We start from the raw sequence: 15,165 nt of genomic DNA on the forward strand, positions 1-15,165 counted from the left end.
AGAGATACATAACAAGGTGACCTAGACATGAAAATGACATGGAGTTAGCAAAATAGAGCTCTGGGCTTAAGAGGCAACACACACTTCTAAACATTTAAACATTTGATTCTCTCACACCAAGTCCAAAGCCTTAACGATGCCACAACAGAGACTAAATGTATTTGCTCAGCCAGAGATTGAGTATAACCCATGTGAAGCTATTAAAATAAATGTCAGATCTATAAATTTTGGATTTTGTTTGAAGGTACCAGAAACATGACCCTTTCTTTTAAGTTTTGGGTGAAGCAGCATTTGGGGAATAGTCTCAGAGAATCCTGCCAAGTGTCACCAAACAGAAACCCAGCTTTAGGAGTATTTTGGACATAATGATACTTCAGTCACAAAATGAGACACTACTTACTTTGACAAGCATTCCTTCCTCTCTGTCCACCAAGTGTCTGTCCTAGGACCAGGCCAACAGAATGGATAAATAAGTCAACAGCAGTCTTGGCCTTGCTCTTAGGAAAGATAAGAGCATATGTGAACCTTGAAATGCCTCCCTCCACATAACCACCCCAGTTCACACTTTGAATGCTGGTTGCTAATTAGAGCCCCAAATCCAAAGGAGATCAAGCGTACAGACAGGAATTGGGGGCACAGCCATGTGCAAATGTTGCCAACTTCACTATCTCCCCAGACTAGTGGCTTCCCCACTCCTTGCCCCAACCATCTCCCCATTATTTCTTCTCAAAGTGTCTTCTTTCCTCTTCATTCTGTTCCTTTTTGGCCACGAACAAGCAGAAGAATGAGGGGAAGAAGAGCACACTAATTGATTCTCTCCAACTTCTTCCTGGACCAACTGAAAATCTAGAGAACTCCATGTCCAGCAGCTCAGCTGGGGCATCCTAGGGTTGCAAGACACCAGTGTGCAGTTCAGAGCCACTCCTCAGGCACATGCACGGTGTAATGAGAAACTGCAGTTTGACACACTGATTTTTTTGAAAAGACAGATGTTGAAACTGTGTATGGAAGCCTGAAACAAAGATATCTCTACTTCAAATAACAAACAAGACATAGTGCAAACAACAGTAATCCACGATTTCACAAGTGGCAAAAAGTGTGTTCCTTCATTAAGTTCAAACAGCTCACTCCACCCTACTAAAATTTTCTTTACGTAAGTAAATTACACCCAGCAACATTACTTTTAAAGCTCACCTGAGTTTTCAGTACTGGAAGTGCTGATCTGTGAAAAGATAAACACACATTTAATATTTTAATTTCTGAGATTGCTCTTTACAGAGTAGTGTGTTCACCACTAAAATTAACAAGCAAAACCCACTAAAATAAAAAGCGTAAAGACAGACGAAAGAGAGAATAGAGCGTGCATGAAGGTCAAGTCTGAGAAAAACAGACTAACAGAGGCATTATGCATCTCAGGCTCAGGTTGTGCTGTATTCCCGTTCTTTCATTTTGTTCATAGGCTGCATCCCTTTTCTCTCTTTTGTTGACAAAGCATGGAAGAAGGGAAGCTCATACTGAAATGGATAAATACCTTTGTTAACATACGTGAGAATGAAAGGTATGATGCTACTTCTCCCTGCAGCTGTTTTGCCAATTACTTGTGGCTACACTGAAATACAGAGACTAGGAACCTTTCTACTGATAAGCCAAATCCTGTATTTCTGTAAAAGACAGACAGACTGATGTACAGGAAAGCAAAGAAGGCTGCAGTTAATATACTGAAATAAGGATATTTTCAACCCAATTAACTGCTTCATTGAACACAGGAAAAAAAAGTTTAAATAATCTGAAAAGTCTGGGGATTGTTTGGGGATTTTTGTATTTTCTATTAAGCTTTAAGGCTGCTGTCCACAGTAGTGTCATGAAATTAAGGTGTTAACTGTGGAAGCAAAATTACACGGTAACAGACGTCCAACTTGGCATTTGGTATAAATTACGGCCTACACTATAAAGTTAAAAGCTTAGTATATGGAAGGTCTGGTCAAGATAAATTTGACCATAATTGCAGGTATCTTTTGTTACCTGCAACCATGACTTCTGGAAGGACAAGCTAACACAGTGGCTAAAATTCATGGATTTCACTCAACCTTCCTTAAATGTAACACAACTGCTCTCCAGCAATGTAGCACCCATTTCATAGTCTCAAAATAACTTGGTTCTCCAAGTACTTTACTACCTTTGAAATCGTAAGAAAGGTTGTCCCTCCCCCTCTTTTGTCTGAATATGTGACAGCCCTTCATATACTGTAGCAGGTGCTGAAGAAAAATGCTTTTTTATTAACTCAGGAATGTCACTACTCGGGTTGTGAGACAGCAGGCAGACCTTCATCATTTTTGCAAAAGTTACCTCCAGGGAAAACCATCAGCATGTTTTATTTCCACACTATCAACTCTTATCACAGAACATCATTCTTCAAAGACAGCCATTTGAATAATACTTCAGTCTTGACAATAGCTGGCAGATGAAGAAACATACAAAATTAAACACAGTGCCTACTAATAAAGTGCTAAATATGAGTTGAGGAAAAAAAAAGACAAAAAAGAAAACTGGACCATTATTCCACTAATTACAATACAGATCCAGGAACTGGGAACCATTTTTATGTTAAATCCTGACAAACTGTTTACAGAAGTTTGAAAGCAGTAAAAGAATGGAAGCAAACGCTGCCCCAAAAGCAGTGAAAAGCCATAGTTATTGAAGCCAAAGTGGTGGCAGGTTCATTGGCACTGGAAAGGAATAGCAGCTCACCTCAGCACCCACAGACAAAATTTAATTCCCATCATACCTTTGTGCTGTTAAGATTTTATTCTTCTGTCAGAAGAAACACCAAAAGTGAAGCCTTTTCCTTCTCCCAAACTCATATTTGATCACTTTTAAACCAAGTTAATTTAAAATTCTATGGAACAACAGAACTGATCAGAAGCAAATTAACATGTTAAATATTTATTTTAGGAATGTTGATAAAAATAACATTAACATCTTCAATATTGTACATTTTTTCAATGGATAATATACAGCAAGGAAGGTTATTTAAAGTGTACAGAATAAATGGGAACTTGCACTGAAGATGGAGAAAAGCTCTTTGCTTGTTGTGTCATACTGGTAAGCTACTAACATGGCTCAATTAACCATCTCTATGAAAAGAAAGACAGGAAATAAATCACATTACGGAAATATCAAAAAAAATGAAAGGTTACAAAAATACTGCTTTCCTACTGTACTGGGTCTGGGTGGGATGGAGGTAACTTTCTGCATAGCAGCCTGTACGCTGCTTTGCTTTGGATATGTGGCTAGAATAGTGCAGATAACACACCAATGCTTTGGCTTTTGCTGAGCAGTGCTTGCACAGCATCGATGTTTCATTGTTCCTACTGTGCCCGCTCCAGCAAGTAGGCAATGAGCTGGGAGGGGACACAGCTGGGACAGATGGCCAGAACTGACCAAAGACAGATTCCAGGCTACAGATCATCTTGCTCAGCAACAAAAATTGATGGCAGGGGAGGCAGAGGCCTACATCTGGAAGGTGGTGACTGCCTTGTTCCTCCTATCCTTTTCTTCCCTTATTAAACTGTCTTTACCTCAGTCCAAGAGTTTTCTCACTTTCACTGTTCCCATTCTCTCCCTCATCCCAGTGGAGGGAGGGAGCAAGCAGCTGGGTGGTGCTCAGCCAGGGTGGCCAGGGTTAACCCTGGTTAAATGCAGAATCTGGCAACATTTTTTTTGGTTAATTATATATTAAGCTTACTGAAGAAAGAAAGTGTTCACACAGACTGATGCTTCTGCTTGAATTCAGGCACACATAACTATGCTTATTTCAAGAGTGACCTTCTTCCAATTTTGCTAACTACAGGAATTTCTTTTTCACATCATTATGTATTAGTATTTCTACAACTGAATTTGAAAAATTCAGAGACAAATATGCTCCCCTCTCTCAACCCTTAGACATTACACTCTTGAAGAACTTTTTCCAGAGGGGGAAAAAAACCTCCATCGCATTCTCACATTATGGTAGCACAGAAGAATGTGCCTGGTATATTTTCTCATCAATATCAACAACAGCTATTTCTGCTGCGTGAAGCTGTGCTTCCATATTGCCTTTTTTCATAAAAATAAAAGATACAGTAGGGAAATATTAGGAACATGGCAACAAGTGTTTTAAGTGGCAGTTAAGACTGAATGCAAGCATGTGATTGTGCCTATCAGCTATCTACATCAAGTAATAAAATATAGTTTTAAGAGGAGGAAAAATAGTATTTCACACTTAAACATCACCATAAAGGAAAAAAAAAATAATCAGCCAACATTTCAACAACCAAAGCATTTATAAAAATATTAGTTCTACATAGATAGAAGACAGAAACATGTATTTCATGAAGTCTTTATCCAACCCTGGTTTTACAACCGGGAAACAAACCCAAAACAAAACAAAAAAAAAAAAAAAGAAAACCAAATGACATTTTCTGGGGGAAAAAAAAAGCAAAAGAAAGCCCAAAAGGCAAAAGAAAACAAATTATCTTCCGGCATTCTGGCGGTACAGCTCTTCTGGAGGTACAGCTCTAGTGGAAGGTGCTCAGCTTTATTCATTCTCAAATCTGCTGTATGGATTATCAGAATCCTGGAGAAGACCTGTAATACAAAACAAGACTGCATTGATCATTTTCTTACCAGTATTACATAGAAACCTTCACTGTAATAGGTACTCCATACAACAAAACCAAAAAGCAATTCTTGTCTTGTAGTAATTGCTCTATTACACAAACACTCAAGTATAATAATAAATTGAAAGCTTTCTTAAGCACTCTCATTTCTTAGCCTATAATAACTAATCGGTCTTTCATGATTTAGCAGGGAGAGAACATTTCTCTATGAAAAATTCTTGAAGAAAAAACATTTCTCATTTGTGAGAAATGCAAAATGCATTTGTGAGAGTCAAGTCTACAAAAATCTAAGCATAAAGATGGCTCAGAAAGAACAGATTCAGACTGGCCAATTTATAAATTCAAGTGACTGTAAGATCATCATCCTTTTAAAATATAAGATGCTGCTACTTTGACTTAGCTGTACCTTGATTATACACAGACATCTGTCATGTTTAGCCACCTACACCATTTCTGCAACAGGACAATAATCTTTAAGAACAAATGAAGACCACTTTTATATGCACTGAAACCTCTGAGGACAAGAATAAGAGCATCACTTAATCCAAGTTGCAGTATGTTTCCATCGTGAAGATTCTTAATGACTTTACTGGAATACTGTTACAGAAAGCATCACAAAGCCATCCAATTATGCTGAGTGTCTGATAACGCATAGCATCTCCTGTAAGAGCTAGTTAAGTAATCACTCTTCCATACAGCAATTATTTCAAAGAGACTTTAAACCACATTTGGGCTAGGCACAAGTGCATACTGAAAATAAGGGAGTCCCATAAGAGCACAGAGGCCAACCTTTTGTTGTGAAAGAGCACGAACACTACCACTATCTTTTCTACCATGATCTTTACAGTGATGGTTGGACTGTTCTCTAGCTCATTTGTTTAGAACACAGAGACAGGAAACAGCTAAGCCAAACAACCCCAATACACAAATATTCAGATTCACAACAGTGGAAGAGAAAGATAACACTAGTCACTGACAAATCTTGTAAGAATTCCCCTCAGACCTTTTTGCACCATACCTCTTTTCCACATGCATCTGTACACAGATATTGAACATTCACTGTTTATCTGAAAGTCAAAAGCTAATGGCACTGAAAGACTATACCTGTGCTTACCCTGTTAAACTTCTGAACTGCCAGGGGATTTCAGGATGTCAATCAAGAAGCACGACTGCTTAGTGCTGATTGTTGTATCAGTAACTGCAACTAGCTACCTGACAGGGAACGGCAAATATTAAGGAATAATTATGAAAAATCCTATAATATTCAATTTGAGTACAAATACTCAAATTCACAAGATTAGAAGCAGTCAATTTGTAAAAAGTTAAAAAACAGAGCTCATATGTAATGGCCCTTATTTGTCAAAGAAGGGGTAAGCCAGTCACATTTATAAAGCTTCAACCAGGGAACATTAAATACAGTCTATTTAATACTGTGGCATAGTACCTTGCATCAAAGGTACTACCCCTTCCTGTAACTGCTTTAAAACAGAATTAAAATCTCTTAAGCATTTGAGCAATAAGAATATGGCTAGATGACAGCATTGTCAAAAATCGCCTGCAATATTTTGAGATCTTGAGATTTTCATACTTTTAAAATCTCAGAAAGCAGTTACTTCTCAAGTTTTAATCTTACCTCTCGTGTTTAAACAAAGAGTTTAATGCCTGTTAAATCAACTTTAGCTGACAGGTAAGGTAACACACACAAAAAAGCCTTTATCCTCAGCATACATTCAACCTTTAGTGCCTTCAGGTAACATTCCTACATTAATATAACCCCCATCCAAATACAGAGAAGAAACATTTGCTTTATTTCCAGACCACTACACCCTCCTTCCTCCAAACATATTAATACTTTGGCAGCTAGGATCTATGGATCCTAATATATTTAGTTACCTGAAAGACAAGTGAATAGCCCAACTTTCAAAAATTCTTGCAGTACTTCTGTATTTCACCCATCCCAAATACAAAACACATCTATACAACATTTACAGAACACAGTAACAGTATTAGAAATTAATGTATTTTTATTACAATTGACATTGCAAAAACTCTCTGCACATTTCTAAGTTTCACTTAGAAATGAAGGCACCAAACTAAAAAAATTTCCCAAAGTAGCAAGATGTACCAGGTTCCCTGCCAAAATTAACTTAGGTTGCGGACTTCTCTCTCTATAGTCTGGCAAGTGCTCATTATGTCTTTATTATATTAATTCAAGATACATACCTGACACTTCACAGCTCTGAAACTAGCACAGTGAAACAGTAGACACCCTCCTCTTACACCTTAAACAGCTGAAATCAAATAGAAACAATGGTCTACACCCAGTAGTGCCTATTTCAAATTTATCAGAGGATGGTGTAAGACTCCTGATAAACTTTTCCTATGCCGCTCTCAGGAGCAAATATACTTTTAACCACCTCTTCCCCAAAATATTCAGCCCAAACCCATTTTAGATAACTAATCCTCATATTTCAAGTGAATGTGTCATTTTTACTCATTATTGCAAATGTCATTCCCAGTCATACTTGCTTTAATTTTAATGAATTATGTTTAGGATAAATAGATATAATTATCACCAGTGAGACATTAGTATGGTTAACTTAAAATTTCTCTGATCTGTTTTATTGCGCAACACTGAAACTAAACAGGACTTAAGAACTGTGGGTCAATCCAGTGTGATCATGACTTCAAAAAATTAATTTCCCAGGAAAGAAGGTACTCCAAAAGAAAAGGCAAAGTCTCCTTGCAAACAAAGACAGCCACAGAGTAACAATGTCTGACAGACCTTGCTCTTAGTTTTGCTCTCAAATATGCATCCAGTGATTCAATTTCTTTTATCAGCATTCTAAGTACCTCACAAGATTACATTATGCGAGAGAAGAGAGACAGCAGCTCATCTCTTGCACCAGTTCTTACCAAAGAAGCTGTATTAGGCTCCAGTAAGTGGACAAAAACAATCTAGATAGACATAAAAAAGGAAGCATGACAAAAAGCTCCTGTCAGCTGCCACAGCTGCTCTTAACCGTGACACTCAAAGAGAAGCTGCAAGCCTATGCTAATTGGATAGCATGTCTGCTTCAACTAAAGCTCATGCATTGCCTTGAACCAGACAAGAGTTGTCTCTCTCAACTGTTTCCAATTTGACATGAGAGCAACTACCCAACTTGTAATTACACTTAGGAGTTCAGAGCAGCTAGATGTTTGTAGCTCCAGGAGTCTTGTTTGCCATAATGTCCATTACGTATTACTGCTGAACTTTATTACTGACACACAGGGCACTTACAAGAAGTTTAACATTTTATTTCTATTTACCTTCTTTTTGAGGTTAGTATTTGACCTACTTAGTATTTAAGCAACTTAAAAATTTGGAAGGTATAGTAGTCAAGCATCTTTCATTTGCCTGTATGAAGTGATGAGGCTTATTAATTTGTGAAATGATAAAGCAATTTTAAGAAATTAATACCTCTTTCCAGCATATTCAGTATCATATACTATGCTAACTATGCAGCTTCTCAGTCATCAAGATCTCTCACCACATACCAGCACTGCCCAAAAATTGAATACATGAAACACAAAAAACTGTATGTGCTGAAGCCCCCCCAGTTTGTTGCATATCTTCCCCCCTTATTATACTTTTCCTATTTTTAATCCTCAGATTAACAACTTCATTCTTAACAAACTATATAGCTTTCAGTGCATAGTAATACAAGGTTTTCCTGCTTTGCATTCAGAACGCTAGAAAAGGTCATGACAAGGTATCTATCTTGAATAGAAGGAACATTTACTGTGACAAACTACTGAATATAAAAATCAACATCTCATAAAATAAAGGAGATAGGATTACATATCATTAATTAGCTGATCAAAACATTTGCAGAACTGAAGCAAATGGTGTGGAAGCCCAAAATCATGAAAGGCAATAATTTGTGAAAATTAAGAGAAAGTATCTTTCCACTAATACCAGGCACAATCCTGAAATAAATAAAGCAGCTTCTCACTAATGCTATACTGAACATACAATAGCAGCAAATGCAGCAGCAATTAAATTGTAGATCCTTTGTATACTCCACAAGCTGCAAAGTACTCTGAATTCTACTTTAAATTTTTCTAACAGTCAACATGTAATTTGTGTAATCATACTGCATTCATATATATGAGCAAATGAAAAATACTATCAAATTGTGCAACAAAGAAACAATTCAAAGTGCATATTCCTGGTTGCTAAAGCTCTCTATTGCTTCCAATGCTCCCAAAGGACTGTGGCTAGAGTGACACCTGCAATGCATTATAAATGTGTAATTACCATTTAAATGGGGTAAAGAAGGCTGGTGGATGAAATGGGAAAAGGCATTCCCTTAAAGCCAACCAAATACTGAAATTTCAGGCAAGATCATCTTAATCTACTAAGTCAGGTTAACAAAGTCATTGTCCTTCTGCCACTCATCCATGCCTACTTAACTGAGAATCCTCTCTGCAGTGCACAAGAGTGTAAAATTATCTAGTGTCTCCATAATTATTTGCAGCAAATTTTATTAATTTAATTTAATATGGTAACATATTTATTTACTAGACAGTGAAAAATGAAGACTGAAGATCCAAGGCTGTAGCAAGACTTACTCTATACTAGATCTCACTGAATTATTTTGACAATCATTTGTTTGCATGTTATCAGAATATAAACTATATACATCAGCAATAACATTTAGGGATTTCAGAATTTATACATATTTTGTCTTTCATTTTTTTCTCAGTCACATACATCCTTTCAGGATGTGCCAACTATTCACATAATTGTTCAGTTTCTCTTTAGGACAAAAATGATTTATAATAATCCAGGCCTCAAATAGATATATCTGACAATATAAACAGATCTTTGCATATGCAATAAAGCAAACATTTCAATAAATGAATTTTATATAGAAGCTTCCTATTGAAATTCCTCATGAAAATCAATATTCCAAGAAGATGCAACAAAGCATTCTGCAAAGGTCTGAAAGTTAAGCACTGAAAATTGTCTTTATTCAGGACCTGTTCACTTCCTCTTAGGTGCACTGCCTCAAGGAGATGCAAAGTTATAGTGCATATCTGTAAAGAATGCTGCATGTTATTTTGGAGATATAGCCATTGTCTTCAGTTCTTCACATCTAGCCCAATGATTCAAACTTGCTGAGATAGAAAAAACCTTAGAGTCAAAGGGGAAACATACACAAAAGGCTTGTGTTGTTATGATGTTGTTTGGATTATTTGTGGGTTTTTAAATCTGGACTACTGTTGTCAACCTCTCAAACCTCTTGAAACTGAATTGTGATTGGGATACAGGGTCAATTATCCTATAAAATAACATAGGACTGAAGTTCATGCCTGATTTTTAACAGTATTTACTTCTAGTTTCCACAACATTCTTCCTCCTGCAGCTCAATCTTCACAGTGAAGTTTTTCTCCATTCCAGCAAAGGGACATACTTTTGCAAATGTTCACCACGCAGAGAATTCCCTATAGATATTGTCTGTATCACTTGTACAGCAGCCAAAGGGCAGGCTGCAGATACATCAAGGCATTCCCAGATTCTGCCAATCAGTTTAACAAGAGGATGAAAATTAACAGTTTTGAGTGACTGTTCAGACCCCTAGAATCACCTTCTCTGACATTAGCACAATTTGCATAATAAGTGCAGCATAGTTTTAGCATATCTGTCTCTGAATATACAGTAATATTAACCCTATGAACAAATCAAGTGAAAAGTGCAAGCACTGACAAGCCTAGGTAATAAAGCCTCCTATACAACACAGCAGGTCCTGCAGTCTTGTGATATTCTTCTCCCACCAGACAACAGCTCCACTTAAAGAAAAAACAACAACTTTAATCCCTATGTTAGGCTGCAACCTCCATCCTTCTTTAAGCTTGATTTAAAAAGCTTGTTATCTGCTACTCATTCTATCCTCCCTCAATAAACATGAGTCTACCTACTAGCCAGTTTTAACTAGATAAAACCCCAAATTGGTATTTTTACTTAGGCAGAGACAGAAAGAACTACTTATTTTAATTAATATATTTAAATGCCCACCCCAAGCAAACATCCCATCAAGCATGTTGTCTCTTTCCCAGTGGGAGAGCCAGTGTGGGAAGAGAACAGGAGCATAATAGTGATGAGATCAGGTGTTCAGGTGACAGAAGATATGCATCAGTAGGAAACTGCTTGATTACTTCTGCTGCTCATGAAGCAGCTTGTTTCTGCTGTGAATTTTAATAATTAGGAAAAAGGAGTCAATTTAGATACTGAGTAACAACCCAAGATTACCACATACCATACTTCTTGCGTATTTCATCATGCTTCAGTTTTCTTTCATGTTTCCTGCAATAAATAAAGGCATAAGAAAAATATTCAACTTTTGAGCTGTAAAATATAATTACATCTGAAAGAGATGACAGCATTTTTTAAATTAATATGCAATTACAATTTCTTAATCACATTTGTCAGTTATATATCTTATCTTTCCATATACTTTAAGATTCCTTGTAACTTCTCACTAAGCAATGTAAGAATAAGACATACTTGCAAGCACAAAGAAAATACTGTTTTTTCTATACCAAAGTAATATGTCCACATATATGTACACATACACACACTGAAGTATTCATCTATACATAAAGTGCAATACTGGAAGAGTCCCTAACACACTGCAGCAGGTAGCCTAACTGTGAGTACAGTGTCCTTCAATCCTAATTCAATACAGTAATTCTAAAGAGATGAAAGGTATGTTACTGTTTTGTTTAAACAGTACAGCAAGTATAACTGAAAACTAACAGTTTCTAAAAATCCAGCATGACCTCCATGCAGAGAATAAATTAAAATATACTGCTAATATAAAAATTGGATGCCTCTACTTATGTTATCTAACCATAAGATAGTTTTCAAGACTGAATCCAATACTGCCAAACTTTAATTATTCACACAAAGCAAATGAGTCTGTTCCTTCTTCCCCTTCCCCATTTCCCCTCTGCAAAGGGGAGAAAATGAAGGAAGTCTAAATGAAATTGTCCCATCATTCCTCAGATAATTTTCCTGCATTTCAAAGGAAGCATCTATTTTGCTTAGTTCAAAACCAAACTAAATAAGCTCTTACACAACTGTTCCACTAGGATGATCTAGGATCTATATATTTTGAGGAAAGAACATAGAATTTGGCAAAATAATGCTCCTCTAACAAAAAAGTACACTGTTGCCCCTATCAAAATTCAACCCAGTCAGACAACTTGTGACTTTTGTCTGATCCTAATTTGCACATATTCAGCAGAAAGCTGTTAAGCACTGACAGCTTAATTCACTGAAGATCCCATCTGCCCTATGCACATTCCACCTCCAAACAATTCCTACTGCTAATCAGATCCTGTGTGTCCTCAGGAACAATTATCATGCTTCCTACAGAGCTAAAGGTCTGAAATGGCCTTTCCCTGCAACTGGGACTTCTGGAAAGCATGCAGATAAAGCGTGATGAGAAAAACAAACTAGACCAACGCAAAACTAACTTTCCACTACTATTTCCCTGAGACACATACCTCCTCTTATATCCCTTCCCACTATTTAAGCCCAGACAGCACAGGAAACAAAGCAACCTGGCCAAACTGCAAGAGGAGGAGAAACTGGGGAATCAAGGAGATTAAATGAAAGGTCATGTAGACGAAGAAAGTCAGGACTGAGAGGTTGAAGAGAACAGGAAGAAAAGGAGCCAGCTTTACCTGCTGAGGGTAACCTGATCACAGGATTCCTGCCTTGTGTTGCATAAGAGGAAGACATATGAGACAATAATCTCAGGAAGAGAATGGCAAAATTCTGCTTAAAGCAGCCTTTTCCTGTATAAAGTCAGGCGTTATTTCTGTATAGTTACCATATTATGTCCTGTGACCTCAATGCGGGTTTTCTACTAGTGCTACTTACTAATGTCATGTTCTTCACTGTTTTGCATACATGGTCTGAAATAATTGAGAATATCTCAGAACCCCAGCAGTCAGTCTGAATCTGCCCTGAACACAGAAAGCCCTAAGTAAGGAGGATAAGAGAGTGTGGAGAACTATCACACTGTGTAGGCTTTAAACCTCTAACACTTCAGGATACTTCCTTAAGCTATTCAAAACAAACCACCAAACATCTACAATCCTTATGTTGTTTACATTTGATGTGTAATACCAGTAATATTTATGAAACATTCAAACTCAGTCAGGCAGCTACAATAACATCATCAGCCATGACTAAATCCTTGTACAGTCAACAAGGCTTAGGTATACATCAACTGAGAAGAGTCAGATGCAATTTTGAACAGGTAGTCACTGAATCAGCTTACTGCACTATTCACATCTTACATTATGATCAACTGAAGTCACTCTACAGTCCAGGCTGGTTCTATTTCTTAATACTACTACTATTATTTCATTTTCTATATGCTAAATTCTTGGCTCTTCATGTAAGTTGTCCCCACTGCTGTAAACTGAAAGTATTTTTCCTAAAACTAACAATTCACATCATAATTTTCCATACTTAGTTCACAAATAAACTGCAATCCTTTCTTTCCCTGTCCCCCCGCTCCTTGTTCTCCTTACCAGTACACTACTGATTTACTCTCAGTAGTTTCTCTCATTCAAAATTTCACTGCCTTTCATTGGTTTATAAACTTCTAACATATAAATCATGGTTTATAAATTACATGAATCTAACATATAAACGTACAATGTATCTGCAGCTGTAAATAACTGAGTGTACTGAAAAGACTCACTACTTGAATGCTATGTTTTAAAGTGATTTTTCATTTTAGAAATGACATGAAGTCAAATAAAGAAGTAAAGCTCTGAGATACCCTTTTTCCTTCAGTATTAGTCAAAACCTGAACTCCAGGTTTCCTTCCACTCCTGCCCCCCACTGCAAGTGCAAACTCTACATGTAGTCACCAGTGATTTTCAACCTTTTCAGTGAAGTGACAGCTAGTTTTGTCCTTGTGAAGACGAGGGCCAGTGTCACTACCCTTACTCTTCATTCTAACAGCCATCTAGGTATTCTAAGACATTTCCCAAGTATCTGTAGTAAACTGAATTTTAACATAAACAAATTTTAAACTTAAAAAGTAGGCTTTTACTGTGTACCTGAAAAGCCAGAAAATACTAGGTGCTGCAATTACCTTGAAGCTTACTCCTTTACTTCTTTTTTACCATTCACTAATGGAATCAGGAAACCAAGCTCAGGCTAGTACTGTTCTCCTTCCATTGCCAACTGATCTGAACAGCTATATATGAACTAGCTGTATCCCACAGGGGAAAAAAAGAGACAGAAGAAAAACCCAGAGAGATGCAAGGTCAATTCTGTGCCTATATTTACATGCTATTTATCTGAACATCTATCAAGCTATTTTTAGAAACTATGTGAAAACTTTGCAGGCTGTAGAAAGGAAAGACCACACAGTACAGTGTTTGCAGCTTGCTGATCAAAAATGTCTTGTTGAGACTATTAATCTCTTCTATAGCCTACTACTAGCCTCTTAAGGACTTACAGGAAGCAAGCAGTGGATTGGATGAGGTGTTCTGGTTGCCAGAAGTGGCTTACTCCTCATGGTTTCCCATAACCCCCAGACACACACACAATTGGTATGCATGTTCAGAATATAGGAAATACCATGGGGTTGCTGCTAAGCTCTCTCTTGCAATTAGAACAGTTTCTCTGTTTCACAGAGAATATACCTGGACTCATGCTGTCCTTGCGCCCTGTGGATCCAAGCAACCTTATGGATACATACTAAGACTCTTCACTGAAGTCACCCAACAGAATTAAAAAAAAAAACAAAAAACCAAACACAAAAAACCTACAGAAATGTGAACAGCTTTCTGCAAAACAAATTTTGGCATAACAGAGTTAAGGAATGCTGTGCATTGGGCATGAAAGAATGCATCAGCAGCTCACAGTTACATCAGAAGTAGAATGCTTTTAATACACAATCTAACAGGTTAAATTAGTAGCATCGTGACACCTAAAAATACACATTTTCAAAAAGAAATTTCAGCTCAACTATGCCAGGAGACATTTAGCCCTCATCTTCCCCCTGCAGAAAGTTCCTTTTAAGCTCATACTCTCCTAAACAAGCACAAATGCAGAATATACATTACTGCAACACTACATTAAAAAGAAAACTTGTGCAGAATAAAGACAATTTGGTAGGTTTAAATGCTACTAAATTGTTTTCTACTACACAACTAGTAGAAAACTGAAATAGATATATTAAACTGACAGTATATAATAGCTCTAAAATAAAAACCTAATCAAAATCACAAAACTAAAACTAATCATTCAAGCTTTGCATTAAGCAAAGCTCTGAAAAATTCTTCATTAAACATTCCCATTGTATGTCATTCTAATCCTTTTTATTGCTAACAAGTTTAGGGGTTTTGTACAAGGCTAAAGCACACATCAATCTAAGCTATTCTGCTTCCGAGTATCATAGTGTCTACTTCAGAGCCATAACCATTA

General features: G+C 36.9%; 1 protein-coding gene across 1 annotated transcript in view; it reads right to left on the minus strand.

Moving 5' to 3' along the window:
- Positions 1-4,522: 4,522 nt before the first annotated feature.
- LOC130611698 (pituitary tumor-transforming gene 1 protein-interacting protein-like) overlaps positions 4,523-15,165 on the minus strand; it is a 28,451-nt gene continuing 17,808 nt past the window's right edge. Inside the window, exons 6-7 of the mRNA XM_057432713.1 lie at positions 10,964-11,010; positions 4,523-4,626 (exon numbers count right to left, since the gene is read on the minus strand). Coding sequence (XP_057288696.1) covers positions 4,577-4,626; positions 10,964-11,010 — 97 coding nt within the window. The 3' untranslated portion in view covers positions 4,523-4,576. The remainder of the gene's footprint in view (positions 4,627-10,963; positions 11,011-15,165) is intronic.

This window comes from Pezoporus wallicus, unplaced genomic scaffold, assembly GCF_028554395.1.
Source record: "Pezoporus wallicus isolate ANWC-B61680 ecotype Strahan unplaced genomic scaffold, APGP_CSIRO_Pwel_v1 scaffold_2584, whole genome shotgun sequence".
Taxonomy (NCBI): domain Eukaryota; kingdom Metazoa; phylum Chordata; class Aves; order Psittaciformes; family Psittacidae; genus Pezoporus; species Pezoporus wallicus.